Here is a 15,850-nt window from a genome sequence, read left to right as displayed (position 1 = left end):
AATTTAAAAAATGTAATACAGATGTTTAGCTCTACCAACCGGATCCTAGAAGTGGAAGTGACAACTTGGACCCAACCCCTTCATCTTATGATGGTCCAGGGGTGGAACAGTTAGGGAATTTGCCTGAGGTTACAAAGCCAGGCTTTAAATCCACATCTCCCAACTCCAGAGCCCTGGCTCTTAAGCATATCCTGTCCTAGAACCTCTTGATTTGGGACTCTAACCAGCCACTTTAGATGTAGTGTGACAAATGCTAAGCTAAGGAGTCCGAAAGGTGAAGGTTGGTCTCTGCCTGACATCTCCTGTTACGATGAATTCCAACAGGTGGTCTCGGTTTTTGGGATGTGTGAGATTTTGGCTGCAGTGTGCATGAAATAAATGGGCATACTGGGTTTCTGGGCTTGGGGAGTCTTTTATGAGCACTTTACAGTCAAAATAAAGTATTACTCTCGGTCCCTTGGTAGTTGGAAGCACAATGTTCCCGAATCCTGCACTGCCAGATAATTTGTCTTCTGAAGCAGTCAAGAGGTCTAGAGGATCTGCCAGGTGTTCGGGGGTGAGCGAGGGGCGGCAGGGCCCTCGGCCTGTCACAGAGTAATGGGAGTATTTCCAGGAGTTGTTAGAGTCTGGCTGCTGAGCTTCTTAAACAGCCCTGGCTGGTGGGAGGCCTTCTGACCCTGGGTCAGGTGGCGGACCCGCTGCCGCTGCTGGAGCCAGTAGAGCATCTCCACCTTGTCGTGCTTCATCTTGTCCAGGTATCGCCGTCCCCTGAAGGTCACTGGCTCCCCAAAGACTGACTCAATCTCCTCCAGGAGGGAAGCCAAAGGAGCCTGTAGTACGCTGATCTTCCTGTGTAGACGGCTGCGGAACTGACTTTCTTCCAGGAAGCGACTCAGGTCCATGGCAGTCTTTTGGAAGAAGCGGTTGGGGTCAGAGGCTTGTCGCTCAAACCATTCTAGTCTCCCCAGCAACATCTCCCGCAGCTGAATGGGCTTCAGGGCTTGCTCCCAGGCACTCACCAATGAAGGCAGCTGCCTCAGACGAGCGTTGGAGCTGTACTTGATGGCCATGTCCAGCCGGTCCTTGTCGGGGACCTCCAGCATGGACCACAGGCGTTCCAGACGCTTCTGTAGGTTAAGGATTTTGTAGGGTTCTCCCAGGAGGCTGATCTTCTTATTTCCTAGCCTGTGCTCTAGCACTGTGTTCCAATCCCACTCTTCTGGCACAAAGTCTGGCTCTTCATCTTCCAGCAAGGGAGGTGGGTACTGAATCTTTAGGGGCTCTCTGACAGGGGCTTTGGTCTCCACAGGAACCTCCTCTTCATACATTTGGAAGATGACATGGAGGAAATCGGTCTCTTGGTCGGTGAGGTATTTGAAGTAGTCATCCACAGACAAAGTGGTTTTCCACCAGCTCATCCAGGAGACTTTGTTTGACCACTTCTCCCAGCCTTTGCTTGCTTGGAGTGATGTGAGGGAGGTTGCCTTGTCAGAGGACTGTATAATGTTTGCTCCCTGGGAATAAAGCCCAGCTAACTTGGGATTGATGACACGATACTGTTTTTCTTGACAAAGAATGGCTGAGGACAGGAAGGCTGACCAGTCTTTACTGGCTGCAGGCTCGACCAGGGGTCCCTGGTCCAAAGAGAAGTGGTCAAGAGAGACACGGCTCATCAACTCCTTGTAGACCTCCTTGATGTTATTGCCAACAAAGCAATCGATATCCATTTCCTCGATAAGTTTGGGTTCTAGTTCACCAGCCAGGTGGTTGTATAGGACTCCGGCCCCATTGACGTGGAAGGAGTCCAGGAAGTTTCTCTCAGACAACTGCACAGCAGCTGCCTGGACCACAGCCTGATTTCTTAGCTTCAAAGTAACAGTCACTGGCTGTGGTTGAAGTGGTAAGGATCTGCGGCACTGGAGGCCCCACTGCCCACTGGCTTCTTCCTCTTCGAGGCTCTTCAACATTCTCTGCAGTTCCTGCACGTGATGTGTGGCAGCTGGGCGGCGGGTCAGGGCCCCCAGGAGTGGGGGCAGGCCCGAGTCCAGCGGGGAGTAGTGAGGCCTCTCCAGCTTCATGTTCTTTATCATCTGCTTCAGATCCTCAGCCACCATGTCACCTGCCAGCTCTGTTTTGCTTTCTGGAACCAGGACCAGTGGGGTTAAGGGGCGAGGGGGGAGTGGAGGAAGGCCCAGCTCATTTGCTAGCTTCCAGCCTTCCCGCAGAGAGGGCATGGACTGGCCCCTCTGGAGTTGGGAGTAGAGGGGCCGGTGGGAGGAGGGGGAGGGAGCTCTGCTGGTGGGAATCACGGAGTACTTGGGCGGTGACACAATCTGTGCGGAACTGAGGTTGCTCTCTCTCTTCTTCTGCATGGCAGACAGCCATTGGAGAGGCTTTTTTTTCTTCAGTTGGGGGATGGACTTCAGTTCCTTCACTGGATCCATTTCAGGCTCGCTGAGAAACTCCTGCGGGCGGCTGAGTTGGATGAGGTAGTTTAGGGTGAGGTTGCAGCTTGGTACTTGGGCGAAGCTGGTGCTGTGAAGCCATGGGATAGAGTAAAGCTTGAAAGCCCCACTGGGGCCTACCGGGCGCAGCCTATGCATGCCACCGCGGGCCTGTTCTACCTTCAGCAGGGCGAGGAAGTCAGCGAGCAGGCAACGGTAGACCTCAGGACTGGTAAGAAAGATTGTGCAGTCCCTGGCGAGGCTGGCGGTCAAACGGGTGAGTGTGGCTGATTCAGTGAAGACCCCTCTGCGAGTCGACATGGTCTTCAGCAGGTGCAAGTAGCGTAAGAAGAGCTGCTCGCTGCTGAGCAGTACGTAGGCCTGGAGCCGTTTCCGCAGTCTCTGGTTGTTCAAGTGGCTCAGGCTAGGTTCAGTGGGAGGCTCCTGCCAGCTGCACTTTAGCTCGTCCAGGATGACCTCAGTGAAACGGAGTCGGCTTTCGGTAGGCACACGCACCGCCAGCCCGCTGCTGGCCAGCCGGTTGGTCACTTGGCTGCACAGCGACGCCACCGTCAGCCGGAAGACCGGCAAAGGCAACAGCATCGGAACCTCCGGCGGAAGGCGCTTCTGAGATTCTGGGCGTGTCGCCTTGCGGGGGAAGAGCGACAGCGGGCCCAGCAACCGGTGGTAAAACCGCTGAAGCTCGAGCTCTGGTTTGTACCGCTCCATCTTTGCGCTGGCGCCGCGGGAGGTCTGGGAGGAAGAGGCCAGGAGGTTACTAAGGCAACCAGGGGCCGAGGGCCCGAGTGCGCCTGCGCAGCCAGTGCCTTCCGACGCGTGACGTAAGAGGGAGGGCCTGACGTGCGCGCGCTCCAGGAGGCGGGGCAAAGCGTGGCTTCCGAAGCTCCACCTCCCCGCGACGCCGTTAAGGTTTTGCACCTGAGCGGCGGAGTAGTTTAGGTCTTACGGCCGGTGGCTGGGTCCGGGATGGCTTCGGACTCCGGGGACCGCGGGACCGCCTGCACGGTGAGTGTCGAGGCCTCGTGTGGGAGTCTCTCTGGGCAGAGAGCCTCGGCCCCTGGGGTGACTGTTAACGCAGGGAAAGGTTAACGCAGGCACTTGGGGCGGGGCCTGGGGCCTCCGCGGGAAACGGGTGCGAGATTAGCAGGGCCCTTGGCTTTAACGTTGGGGGTTTGGTCTTGGACCGATAACGACTGGTAATGAGGGCCTGAGAAGGGGTCACGTGAGGGCGTTTCCCAGGGCTTTTGGGGTGGTCCTAGGGCAAATAGTGAAACAGTCACGCAAAGGGGTTCCCGAGTCTCATCAACCGGTCCCTGCTGCCCTTGCAGTTGGAGTTCACAGTGCAGATGACCTGTCAGAGCTGCGTGGACGCGGTGCGCACGTCCCTGCAAGGGGTGGCAGGTAAGAGCCAGAACAACTTTTGCGGACAGTCCGGAGGCCTCTAGAAGGAACCGGCAAATCTCTTAAACCAACAACACGATTCCCATTTACACATGTGGAAGAACACAGAGGTAGGAAGGAACGTCTTTAGAGTCGCACAGAGACCCGGAGTCAGAGCCTAGAGTACAGATCTCAAGCCTGCCAGGCCAGAGCCCTCTGTAGGCTCTGGTGCGTCTTACATCTCAGGTGCCCAGGGAGTGAGGAGCTAGACTGGGCGTAAATGGGCCCACCTCCAGAGGGTGTTTCCTGGTTAGGAAGCACCTCTTGCTTGCAAAATGGCGTAATCTTGACAAAGCCAACAGCAGCCCTGGCCATGTTCCATCCTAGGCAGCCCCCAATTCTTATGAGCCAGCTAACTGGTCTGGAGGTGACCTTGCACGGTCAGAAACATCTGAGAAGGCAGAGCCACCAACGTGGCCCTGGGAACCGCTTGCCTTTGATTCTGTTAAATGTTCATCCAGTCACTCAGCAGGTATGGACCGGACCCTGGGGGCTTTTTTAGGGAGAAGAGTTTACAAATGTTTCAGACACAGTCCCTGCCCTCAGGGAACGATGAGCATGCAAGCGTCGCTCGTGGAAGAGATGAGGTGAGATGGATTCTAAGCTGGGACAGTGGTGGCACTTGGCCGGTACAGGGCAGCGGTAGTGGATAAGGGTATGACTTCAAATCCCTTTCTTTGCATTCAGATCCCGGCTTTGCCTCTTAGCCGCACGTAGACGTCATGCATGTTACTACTTTTGCCTGTTTCTTCCGAGTTTAAATGGGCATGATAATGGAAGCTACCTTGGAGGATTGTCATGAAGAGTTAGTTGGTTAATACCTGTAAAGCACTTTATTTTTTTAAAAGATTTTATTTATTTATTTGACAGATCACAGGTGGGCAGAGAGGCAGGCAGAGAGAGAGAGGAAGGGAAGCAGGCTCCCTGCTGAGCAGAGAGCCCGATGCGGGGCTCCATGACTTGAGCCGAAGGCAGAGGCTTAACCCACTGAGCCACCCAGGTGCCCCTGTAAAGCACTTTAAAAAAATCTCTGACATGTAGTGAGAGCGCACTAAATCTTAGAAAATATGAGAGGAAGGGCTTACAGGTGGCAGTCTGATTGGGCAGAAGCATTTGGGGACAGACATTGAAGCAGAGCAAGAGAGAGAGAGAAATGTTTTTAAAAAGATACTCTTTATTTATTTGACAGAGACAGCACAAGCAGGGTTAGCGGGACGGGGGGAAGCAGGCTCCCCATTGAGCAGGGAACCCAATTCGGGACTCGATCTCAGGACTCTGAGATAATGACCTGAACCAAAGGCAGCCACTTTAACCGACTGAGCCACCCAGCTGCCCCGAGAGAGAGAAATTTGCCCTCTCCAGGAGGCCTGGGAGCTTTGGGGAAGAGGGTTTTGCTCCTCTTGGAATAAGTGGGAGGAGCTCCCAGCTCAAGGCCCACTTCCTTGAACCCTTATCACACACCCTAGAGTTCCCTGTGGCCTCATATTTTCTTTCTTAGTGGGCTTTGAGCGAAGCAAGGGCTGGTTTGGCCGAACTCCGGACCAGCCCTGCTGAATCTTGCTCAGCTGCGGAGCCAGCCTCCTTCTTGGTTCAGGTGTGGTTCAAGAATTCTGGAAGTGCACTGTTATAGGGAGCAGCCCACTGGGGCCCTCCCATTCAAGGCGCAGAGAGTCAACTCTTAGGAGACCCAGGACAGGAACCCACCTGTGTGGAAGTCAGTCCGTCGGAAAGTCTTGTCTGCTCTGAATCTAAAATATATTCGGAATTTAGTGGCCTCTCTTTTTCCATTCTTTGGCCTTCACACGAATCCAAGCCATCTTACTTCTCCCTGACCCACACGAGAACCTCATCTTCCGGGCTTCCTCTTGCCTCTGTTGTCCCCTCCAATAGCTTTTCTTTTTTCTTTTTTTTTTTTTTTAAATTTTTATTTATTTATTTGACAGACCACAAGTAGGCAGAGAGGCAGGCAAAGAGAGATGGGGAAGCAGGCTCCCCGCTGAGCGAAGAGCCTGATGCAGGGCTCGATCCCAGGACCCTGAGATCACAACCCGAGCCGAAGGCAGTGGCTTAACCCACTGAGCCACCCAGGCGCCCCATCCAATAGCTTTTCCATACAGAAGCTCAAGTCATTTTAAAATTACACCTTAGGGGGCGCCTAGGTGGCTCAGTGGGTTAAACCTCTGCCTTTGGCTCAGGTCATGATCTCAGGGTCCTGGGATGGAGCCCCACATCGGGCTCTCTGCTCAGCAGGGAGCCTGCTTCCCTTCTCTCTCTGCCTGCCTCTCTGCCTACCTGTGATCTCTGTAAAATAAATAAATTAATTAAATAAATAAAATTACACCTTAGATAATATCACTGTCCTGTTCATTTAGGCCTTTAATAACCCCCTGAGTTAGGTAGTAGTAGTATCTCCATTTGCAGATGAAGCAGCTGAACAGAAAACTCAACAGAAAGGATGAGTAACTTGTCTAAGGCCACAAAGGTAGTATGTGGCAGACTCGGGATTTCAACTCCAGTGTCCACTCTCAACCACTATACACTGTGCCTTCTCTCAGTGGCCTCCCAGTGCATTAAAATTGAAATCCAGAGGGCGCCTGGGTGGCTCAGTGGGTTAAGCCTCTGCCTTCGGCTCGGGTCATGATCTCAGAGTCCTGGGATCGGGTCCCGCATCGGGCTCTCTGCTCAGCAGGGAGCCTGCTTTCCCCTCTCTCTCTCTGCCTGCCTGCTGTGATCTCTCTCTCTCTCTCTGTGAAATAAATAAATAAAATCTTTAAAAAAAAAATTGAAATCCAGATTCTTTCCTGTTGGGCCTTGCTTGACTGGTGTCCACTTAGAGCTCCCTGTCTTTATTATTCTCTTTATCCCCAACTTTAGCCACACTGGCCTTCTTTTCTTCTTGGAACACATGTCACTGTTGTTCCTGCCCATGCTGTTCCCTCGCTTGGAAGGCTGTTACTAGACTACATTCAGGCCTTTACTTAGGGTCTCAGAGAGTCGGTCCTTGACCAGCCTCAGTGGCTTGCCCACATTTGTTCCCTAACACCTAGTTCACCGATCACTCCTTTCACTGCCTGCATCTCTCTTGTGTGTATATTTGCCATTTGTATCCCTGCATTGGAACACATGCTATTTCCTGGGGCACAGATGTCGCATGACTTGTTCCCCGCTCGCTTCTACTGGCTGGAACGCGGCCCGTGATGGGTGCTTAGTGTCTTGCTTGTTAAATGAGGTGAGCAAACAAAATTTCTTGCACTGTGCACCCTACTGGGCTCTGGGAGCCTCCGAGGGAGCTGAACCCCACTTTCTGTGGGGCAGGGGGACCGAGCATCAGCTTTGGGGTTGGACAGGCTGCCTTCCACACTTTGTTGGGTCACCCTCTAGCCTCGTTTCCTAACCTGCCAGATGAGGGCAGTATCCCTGTCCTGATGTGTGTAAGACCGAGCACAGCTCTTGGCATCCCTTGGAGGCTCAGAGCACTGGAGTTCCCCCATCACCCTCCCTGTACCCCTTTTGCGGCCATGGACATCCAGAGGCATCTCTAGGTGGACCCAGAGCTCACAATGCTCCGCAGGCTGCCTGGTGGCACAGGGTAACATTTTGTGCGAAGTGAGGCCAGTTTGGTAACTTGGAGGATTTTCTTCTCACAGAATCTCCCTGTACTTGCAGGGGTGGGGCTGTGAGCATTCATCTCGAGTCTCCCCAGTTCTACCGCTCCCCCGACAGTGTCCCTGCCACCTTGCCCGTACCCTGCGGGTTGTTATTCCTGTCTCTGCCTGGTGGTTAATCCAGGCATAGCTTGGCTTTTCCCACAGCCTGTGAGGCCCCCCTGGGGACAAGGACCAGTGTGTTCCCTGACCCTGGCCTCCTCCACACCCAGCCCAGCACACATTTGGTGAGAGAATACGGAGGAGGGAACCCAAAGATGAAGGGAACGACAGTAGTCCGCGTAGCCTTCGGTTCACAGAGCGCCATCTCAACAGTGTGAATCTGCTGATTTAACCTTTGTCTTCGTGACTGCCCACGGCTCCCCTGGGCTTTATGCACGGAGCAACAAACACATTTGCCAAGATCAGAGAGAGATGAGGTGAGAGCAGCATTATTGTCCCCAGTCCCTCCCCTGTGCACTGGCTAAGGGTTGGAGAGTTCTCTTAAAAGGCTTGGGAGCCCTGAGTATCCGAATGAGAGAGAAGTGTCTTCTCTTCCTTCTCCCGGGTGGCTCGATGGCCCCCGAAGATGAGCAGGTGACCGAGTCATCCCGCAGTCTCTGCACGCAGGGTGAGGTTGGGGATTCGGTGGGCAGTTGAAACACACTAACTTTTGAACCTGACCCTTGTGGACTACACAGAGCTCTCGCGCTTACAGAGGATTGGAGTCAGTGCAGCGTGAGTCCCTTGGGGGAAGACGGAGCTACAGGAGGACAGAGGACGGAGTCCTAACCCAGCCTGCAGGGTGGGGGCTGTTTCAGGGTGAGCAGTGTCCGGGTGTGCTCCAGAGCTAGGCGGCCCGAGATGAATTCCACTTCCACAACTTACTACACTGTGCCTTTGAGCAAGGTTCTTAAATCTTTCTGTGCATTAATATTCTCATCTGTGATAAAGGGATAATAGGACCCACCTCGGGGCGCCTGGGTGGCTCAGTGGGTTAAGCCTCTGCCTTTGGCTCAGGTCATGATCCCAGGTTCCTGGGATCGAGCCCCGCATCGGGCTCTCTGCTCAGCCAGAAGCCTGCTTCCCCCTCTCTCTCTGTCTGCCTCTCTGCCTAGTTGTGATCTCTCTCTCTGTTAAATAAATAAATAAAATCTTAAAAAAAAAAAAAATAGGACCCACCTCACAGGGTTACTTGACTCTCTAATGAGCTAATATGGGAAAAGTACAAAAAAGCCCACAGTGCACATGCGGCAGTGCGGCAGATGTGACTTCTCATGATGATGGTGATGGCTCCCCCCCCGTTTTTGATGCGTATAACAGCTTTATTGACATATAATTCAAATATCACAAAATATTCCCATTTTAAGTGTACATTTTAATGGTTTTTAAGATGTTCAGAGCTGTGTGGCCATTACCACTGCCACTTGTATGTTTCAGCCCCTCGTGAAGGAATAGTGCCCTTTAGCTATCAGCCTCCTCATTCCCCGATCCCCTCATCTACTCTCTGTCTCTAGGATTTTCCCTGTTTTGGATTTTCTGTCCATAATGGCATCACCTACCATGTGAGCTTTTGTGGCCGGCACTCTCTTTAACATCGTATTTTCAAGCTCCTTCCCTGTGGTGGCATTATGAGCAATTCCTTCCCTTTTGTCTTTTTATGGCTGAGAAATAATGGCTACACATTTTCTTTATCCATTCATCTGTTGATGGGCATTTGGGTTATTTTCACCTTTTGGCTATCATGAATCATGGACTACTATAAAAACTTTTATCATGGACTTTTATAAAAACATCTTGAAATAATTATTTGTGTTTTTTAAGTTGTAAAGCATGCCTGGCACATAATAAGGACCAACAATACTCCTGGGGGTGAGGGGGCCTTATCCCCATTTTATTCCTAAAGATACAGACTCAGAGAGGTTGAGGGCCTGGCACAGTCAGAAGGCAGTTTCCGAGCTTGCCTCCAGCCATGGGAAGGTTGGTGAAGATGAGGTGGGGAGGGACGTGTCTCTCTCTTCTCCGCTCCCAGCACAGGGATGTCAGTCCTCTGCTGCCTTCTCCCCTCTCTCTCCTTCCAGGTGTCCAGAACGTGGAAGTGCAGTTGGAGAACCAGATGGTTCTGGTGCAGACCACGTTGCCCAGCCAAGAGGTGCAGGCCCTTCTGGAAGGCACAGGGCGGCAGGCGGTGCTCAAGGGCATGGGGAGTGGCCTGTTGCGTGAGTAGCCATTCTGGCCCTGGCCTTGGCCTCTCTGGGAGGGAGGTGGCCTGGCGCTGGTACATACCTAAACCATAGGATTTGGGGGTGTGGGGTTCAAGTGGCTTTGGGGAAGGCGTGAAAGTTATGTGGAGCTCTCTCCCTGCCCTTCAGGGGCTGTGTGGGGCTAGCCGAGGTGGCGAGCCAGCCCGGCTGTCTGGTACCTTGCAGAGAACCTGGGGGCAGCAGTTGCCATTCTGGAGGGCCCTGGTCCTGTGCAAGGGGTGGTGCGCTTCCTGCAGCTGACCTCTGAACGCTGCCTCATCGAGGGGACCATTGATGGCCTGGAGCCTGGGCTGCACGGACTCCACGTCCATCAGTTTGGGGACCTCACGGGGAGCTGCGACAGGTGAGTCATCTGTGACCGGCCCTGTGGCATCTTCATCCCCTGCTCGTGCATCCCCTGCGTGCCAGGGCTGTATGCGTCTACCCACACACGCTTTCACGCTTGGTCCTCACAAGAACCGTGAGGCTCGTCCACCCAGGCCCAGTCTGCGGACGAGGAAATGGAAGCTCCGAGGTTAAATGACAAAGGCCCCGGGGCATGTGAATGGTAGGGTGGGATTTGAACCCACATCTGACCTTAATGCTCCTGTTCGTGGCCACCGTATGGCCTCTGTGGCGGAAGTGACTCCTAGACACAGCAGGGCAGGTCCCCGTGTCACGGTGTTTGTTGGGCTGTGTGGCAGTTAGTTCTTACTCATCTGCATCTCCCCTGAAAGCTTAGTGAGGGCGGGACCCACATCGGAGTCTGGCACAGAGTGAGTCTGTCGGGTGAGTGAGTAGAATAAACACAGTTAGAGTGAGATGGGGATCGGCGGCCCAGGAGCCAGTGTCTTGCTGCTCACCTGCTCCCTTTTCTTCTTAGCTGTGGGGACCACTTTAACCCTGATGGAGCATCTCACGGGGGCCCTCAGGACTCTGACCGGGTAAGTGTCCATCCGGGGGAGGCTTAGGCTGCGAGAGGGCCCGAGGCCTCAGGCAAGGCAGGCCACTCCTGGGGCCTTAGCGCACTATTTTTTGATGTGGTCCCCTCGCTTTATTTTGTTCATTTAGAAACATCAACCCTTTCCGTGGTGGAGCCCCCCCTGCCAGGAGCTCCCAGTCCTGTGAGGGAGACCCTTGAGAGCCCCGTGGCTGCAGGGCAGTGAGGAGATCCTTGCAGGAGCCTGTAGGAGGCCCCGGGAGCCCAGAGTATACGCACCCATCCGCCCTGAGCCCGAGGACATGGGCAGTGGGAGGAAGCTTCCTAGAGAAGCCAAACGTGTGGACGTTGAAAATCTTACCGATGGTGCAGTTCCCTGCCTGGAGTCACACTTTTCCCCAGAGAACTGTTTCCCTTCGGCGGGGCGGCGAGTGGCAGGCCGCCTTGGTTTTGGCTCATCTGCATATGGCTTGTTCTGTTAGTTAGTCGCATTTTGCTGCAACTTAACTCCATTTTTTCCTGAGATAAACTTGGGTATTCTTAATGTTTTAATCCAGCACGGAATGTTTCAAACATTCCAAAGTACACAAACTTGTCCCAGGCTCCTGTGCCCTGTGTCCCCATCACCCACTCTCAACAGTGACCAACTCCTGGCCAGTCCTGTGTCATCTACACCTCCAGGCTTTCTCCGCCATTATTTGAAAGAAACCAAGACATCATTTCATGCAATTAAGGTGGACTTGTTTTTTGGTTTTTTCTTTTTTTTAGATTTGATTTTATTTACTTGACAGAGATCACAAGTAGGCAGAGAGAGAGGAGGAAGCAGGCTCCCCGCTGAGCAGAGAGCCCGATGTGGGCTCGATCCCAGGACCCTGGGGTCATGACCTGAGCCGAAGGCAGAGGCTTTAACCCAGTGAGCTGCCCAGGCGCCCCTAAGGTAGAGGTTTGGGTTTGTTTTGTTTTGTTTTGTTTTTGTTTTTGTTTTTTTAAGGGAGACTTGTTTTTTAATAAGAAACTTGATATTGCCAGAGAGATGGGAAAACCAGTTCTTTTTTTTTTTTTTTTAGATTCTATTTATTTATTTGACAGAAAGACACAGTGAGAGACAGAATACAAGCAGGGGGAGTGGGAGAGGGAGAAGCAGGCTCTCTACTGTGCAGGGAGCCCCATGCAGGGCTCAGCCCCAGGTCCCTGGGATCATGACCTGAGCGAAAGGCAGCCGTTTAACAACTGAGCCACCCAGGCGCCCCAAAAACCAGTTCTTGTAGCCATAAGAGCAGGCTCACTGTGAAAACAGTCTGTGGTGGTCAAATAAACATTAGTAGAGTCCCACTGGATTCTAGCCTGCAAGGTCCAAGAACTGCAGAAGGCCTATGTTTTCTTCTTCCTCCTCCTCTTCTTCTTTTTTTTAACATTTAATTATTTAATTATTTGAGAAAGAGCAAGCGCATGTGTGGGGGAGGGGCAGAGAGAGAGAGACTCTCAAGCAGACTCCCTGGTGCGCGCCCAGCCCGATGTGGGGCTCGATCTCACAACCCTGCGATCATGACCTGAGCTGAAACCAAGAGGCCGATGCTTAAGGGACTGAAGCACCCAGGCGCCCCCATGTGCATGTTTCTTACTTCACGTACCTGATTTTTTGGACGGTTCTGTGGCATTTCAAGGGGTCAGAAGTTTGACTCCATTCCCTTCCCGCCCTGGCAAGCTGGAGAAGCCAGATGAGTTTTTGTCGGGTCCACTGTGTGGCGCCGTGTTTGTGCTCAGCGTAGCAGCGGGTCCTTGCTGTGTGTCGGATGCCTCCAAACTTGGGGGTTTAAAACAGCAGCGTTCATCATCTCAGTTTCTCTGGAGCAGGGACCTGGATGCAGCTTAGCCGGGGGCCTCTGGCTTAGGGGGACCGTAATCAAGTGTCGGCCGGGGCTGCCGTCATCTGAAGGCTCATGTTGCTCTTGGCAGGCCTCCTCAGGTCCTCCCTGGCGGTTGGCCAGAGACATCAGCCTTTTGCCACGTGGGCCTTTTCCTAGGGCGGCTCGCAACACAGCAGCTGGGCTTCCCTGAGAGCAAGTGCGTGAGAAAGGGCATCCCAGACTGAGCCAAGCCGTTCTCTTTCTGTAACCGAATCTAGCAAGTACACTAGGTCCAGCCCACTCAGTGGAGGAGCACACAAGGATGTTAGTACGTGGGAAGGTGCATCGCACAGGCTGTTGTCCTCATCGAGCCTTGAGAGGTGCTGCACAGAAATCAAGCCAGAGAACAGAGTGTGTGAACTGTCAGACAAAGCGGAGAAAACGCTGTAGGCAGAGCCCCAGAGGCATGAACCAGCAAGGTGTATTTGGGAACTGGGAGCACCGTGTCTCTTACAAAGCCAAGATCAGAAGGGTGAGAAGCTGCCTTGCCACCTATGCCTTGGCCTGTTTGGACCGGGCCTCTCTCTGGGCGGGGAATCAGGAGGGGCTGGACCCAGCTGCCGTAGCGTCCCCAAGTCCTTGATAGAGGAGGAGGAAGACTTGAGTAACATCTAGCCCACCAAGGCCACCATGATGCCTGACGAATCCTTTTGGGATTTCTGCATCTGCTTTGGCCTGCTGGAAGTGAATTCAGTGTGGGGATTTACACCAGAGCCTGGTTGTCCCTTTGCACATCTCCTGACTAATCTCCAAGGGGCCTTCTCTTCTCTCGCCTGTCCCCAGTCCTTCCCCTTCATGCACTGTGCTAGGGGGATTGCTGGCAAGCACAGTGTAACCGTGGCATGCCCCTGCCCACAGCCGATTTTTGACTCCCCGGTGCCTGAAGGTTTTGTAGGCCCAGCCCAGTTGCTGGGTGTGACATTCAAGGCCCTGCGGCCTGGTTCCTCCTTCCCCAAGTGCAGGGGAGGGAGAGGACCATGCTGCTGGGCCATGCCTCTTGAGCCGCACTGCCAGGCTGCTCGCCCCTTCAGCCCAGTCCTGAAGATGCTCCTCGAGGCTCGGTATCCCCTCCCCTTCCTTGATCTTTGTACCCAAAAGTCTGCCCATGCAGGGTAACACAGAGTGCCCGGTGTCAGCAGCAGATGTCTCTCTGGAAAACCGGATAAAGCAGAGGTGGTGCTCCTTGCTGCTTGTCAGCCCCGCCATGCAGTGACATGATCTGTGAGCGTGCGTCTCAGCAAGGTCATGTGCACCAGCCCACACCGGCAAGGCACCTGCTTCTGCCTAAAGTGTGTGGTTGGAGACAACTTACTTGCACAAATGTGGGTCTCTGTGACTTGTCAGTAGGGTCCGGTCCACAGAAAACCTCCTCTGTGCCGTACTTAGTCTATGTTTCATAATCACTGGTCTGTTCTGTGTCTGTCTCCCCACCACGCTTCAAGCTCCTTGCCCGGGGTGGGGGGGGCTGCATGCATACCCCACCCCCATGCCGGCAGTGTATGTCTGACGTAGGCGGTGCTCAGTCGACGTGTTAGGACATTTTGTCCTACCTTAAAAGGGAGAAGGTAGGCAGAGCCAACTTCTTGGGGGGCAGGACAGGCCCCCCTGCTCCGTGTGTTTTTCTCTGTTCCAGGAGGCTGGGAGTCAGGGAATGGTCCTGGCTGCTTCCTTAACTTAAGCCCAGGGGAATTGTAGACTGCCAAGGGCTTAGAGTCAACGAGAGGTTGGAGAACTGGGCTCGCAAAGCAGTAGCAGCCGGGCTAGTTTCTGAGGCTGAGATGCAGGAGGGGCAACAGCCTTGCAGGAGACATGGTCTGAGCCAGTGGGCAGGACCCCAAGGAAGGCAGTCGCTGTCCGGCGTTTCAGTACCCGGGAGGGAGCATCCGGTTGCCTTTCTTGTGTCCTCGGCCATCCTGTTATCCTACCAGACTGTATCCAGAGGAGGACATTGGTACTTTTGGGAAGGGGAATCGGATCCTGGGAAGCTAGAAGCTGGCAGCTGTGCCCCATACACCCCTCTTCTCTCCCCCGGGTCTCATTGCAGCACCGTGGAGACCTGGGGAACGTGCACGCTGATGCTGACGGCCGAGCCAGCTTCAGGATAGAGGACGAGCAGCTGAAGGTAATGGTGGAAAAGGAGGTGGGGATCTCTCCTAACAGGCCCGCTGTTTGAGGCTGTTATCTGCCCTCAAAGGTATGGGATGTGATCGGCCGAAGCCTGGTCATCGACGAGAGAGAAGACGACCTGGGCCGGGGTGACCATCCCTTATCCAAGGTCACGGGGAACTCAGGAGAGAGGTGAGAGATGCCACCTCCAACAGGAGACTCCGCTTGGCCAGTGGTTTATGGTCAAGCCTAGAGGAGCCCAGACCAGTGCCCAGGGCCTACTCCTGACCACATATTCTTCCTCAGGTTGGCCTGTGGCATCATCGCACGCTCTGCTGGCCTCTTCCAGAACCCCAAGCAGATCTGCTCCTGTGATGGCCTCACCATCTGGGAGGAGCGAGGCCGGCCTATCGCTGGTGAGGGACGGAAGGAGCCAGCCAAGCCGCCTGCCCACCTCTGAGCACGGCCTCAGCCCAGGGGTTGGGGCTGTTCTCCCCGCTGAGAACCGTCCACTTCCATAGAGAGGGGAGGGAGGCCCTACTTGCCTGGTCCCAGCAGAACTCAGGTACGGGGTGTGAAGGGTCACTTTGATGTTCCCTTGGCAAATTAAAGTTTTATTTTCATATGGAACTCTGGATTTTGTCCATGTCCCAGTGTCCCTTTATGGGCTTGCTGAACACAGTCTGTGTTTCTGGCCTTCATGTGAGGACTACCTCTTGGCTTTGGAGCCAAACAAAACTAGATTCAGATCTACACAGGTACTGAGGGCAGCATTCCCTTCAGGGTCACCGTGCGGGACCACAGAGCTCAGGTTGCTGTCACACACCCTGCTTTAGTTTCTCCCTGTGCTTGGCCCTGTCATGCGGGAAGTTGAGAGCTGCAGGTGGCTCTCTTCTCCCTGCCCTGTCAGCTGAGGAGCGGGAGGAGGCAGAGGCACAGGGAGCTCCCCTGAGCTGTTGGATAATGTCAGACACCCCCGAGCGCCCGCTCTGGGCCTTTCCTGAGGCCCCCTGCTTCCTGACCCCGGGGGGTCAGGAGTCACTCCTGGATTTTCCCCAGGCATCCCCTCCTCCTGCTCTTTGAATTAATTTGGCTTGAGTTGATT

At 54.0% G+C, this 15,850-nt stretch overlaps 2 protein-coding genes across 3 annotated transcripts; one reads left to right on the top strand and one right to left on the bottom strand.

Annotated features, from left to right (window-relative positions):
- Nucleotides 1-401: 401 nt before the first annotated feature.
- LOC111150276 (coiled-coil domain containing 87) lies at nt 402-3,188 on the bottom strand. The gene has a single exon (XM_022507717.1). It carries the CDS (start codon nt 3,171-3,173, stop codon nt 588-590), a length of 2,586 nt encoding a protein of 861 aa, XP_022363425.1. The 5' UTR covers nt 3,174-3,188; the 3' UTR covers nt 402-587.
- Nucleotides 3,189-3,357: 169 nt separating this feature from the next.
- LOC111150046 (copper chaperone for superoxide dismutase) lies at nt 3,358-15,375 on the top strand. 2 transcript variants are annotated; one of them, XM_022507366.1, is made up of 8 exons: nt 3,358-3,470; nt 3,794-3,866; nt 9,631-9,768; nt 9,979-10,156; nt 10,676-10,736; nt 14,684-14,761; nt 14,834-14,937; nt 15,052-15,375. In XM_022507366.1, exons 1-8 carry the CDS (start codon nt 3,432-3,434, stop codon nt 15,203-15,205), a joined length of 825 nt encoding a protein of 274 aa, XP_022363074.1. In that variant the 5' UTR covers nt 3,358-3,431; the 3' UTR covers nt 15,206-15,375. The 2 variants fall into 2 exon arrangements, with proteins under 2 accessions (XP_022363074.1, XP_022363075.1); XM_022507367.1 differs by lacking the exons at nt 3,358-3,470; nt 3,794-3,866 and adding an exon at nt 4,408-4,492.
- Nucleotides 15,376-15,850: the final 475 nt, after the last annotated feature.

Source organism: Enhydra lutris, unplaced genomic scaffold, assembly GCF_002288905.1.
Source record: "Enhydra lutris kenyoni isolate GAN:26980312 unplaced genomic scaffold, ASM228890v2 scaffoldscaffold22, whole genome shotgun sequence".
Taxonomy (NCBI): Eukaryota; Metazoa; Chordata; class Mammalia; order Carnivora; family Mustelidae; genus Enhydra; species Enhydra lutris.
The sequence above is the reverse complement of the archived record's forward strand: the minus strand, read 5'-3'. Positions and strand labels throughout refer to the sequence as shown.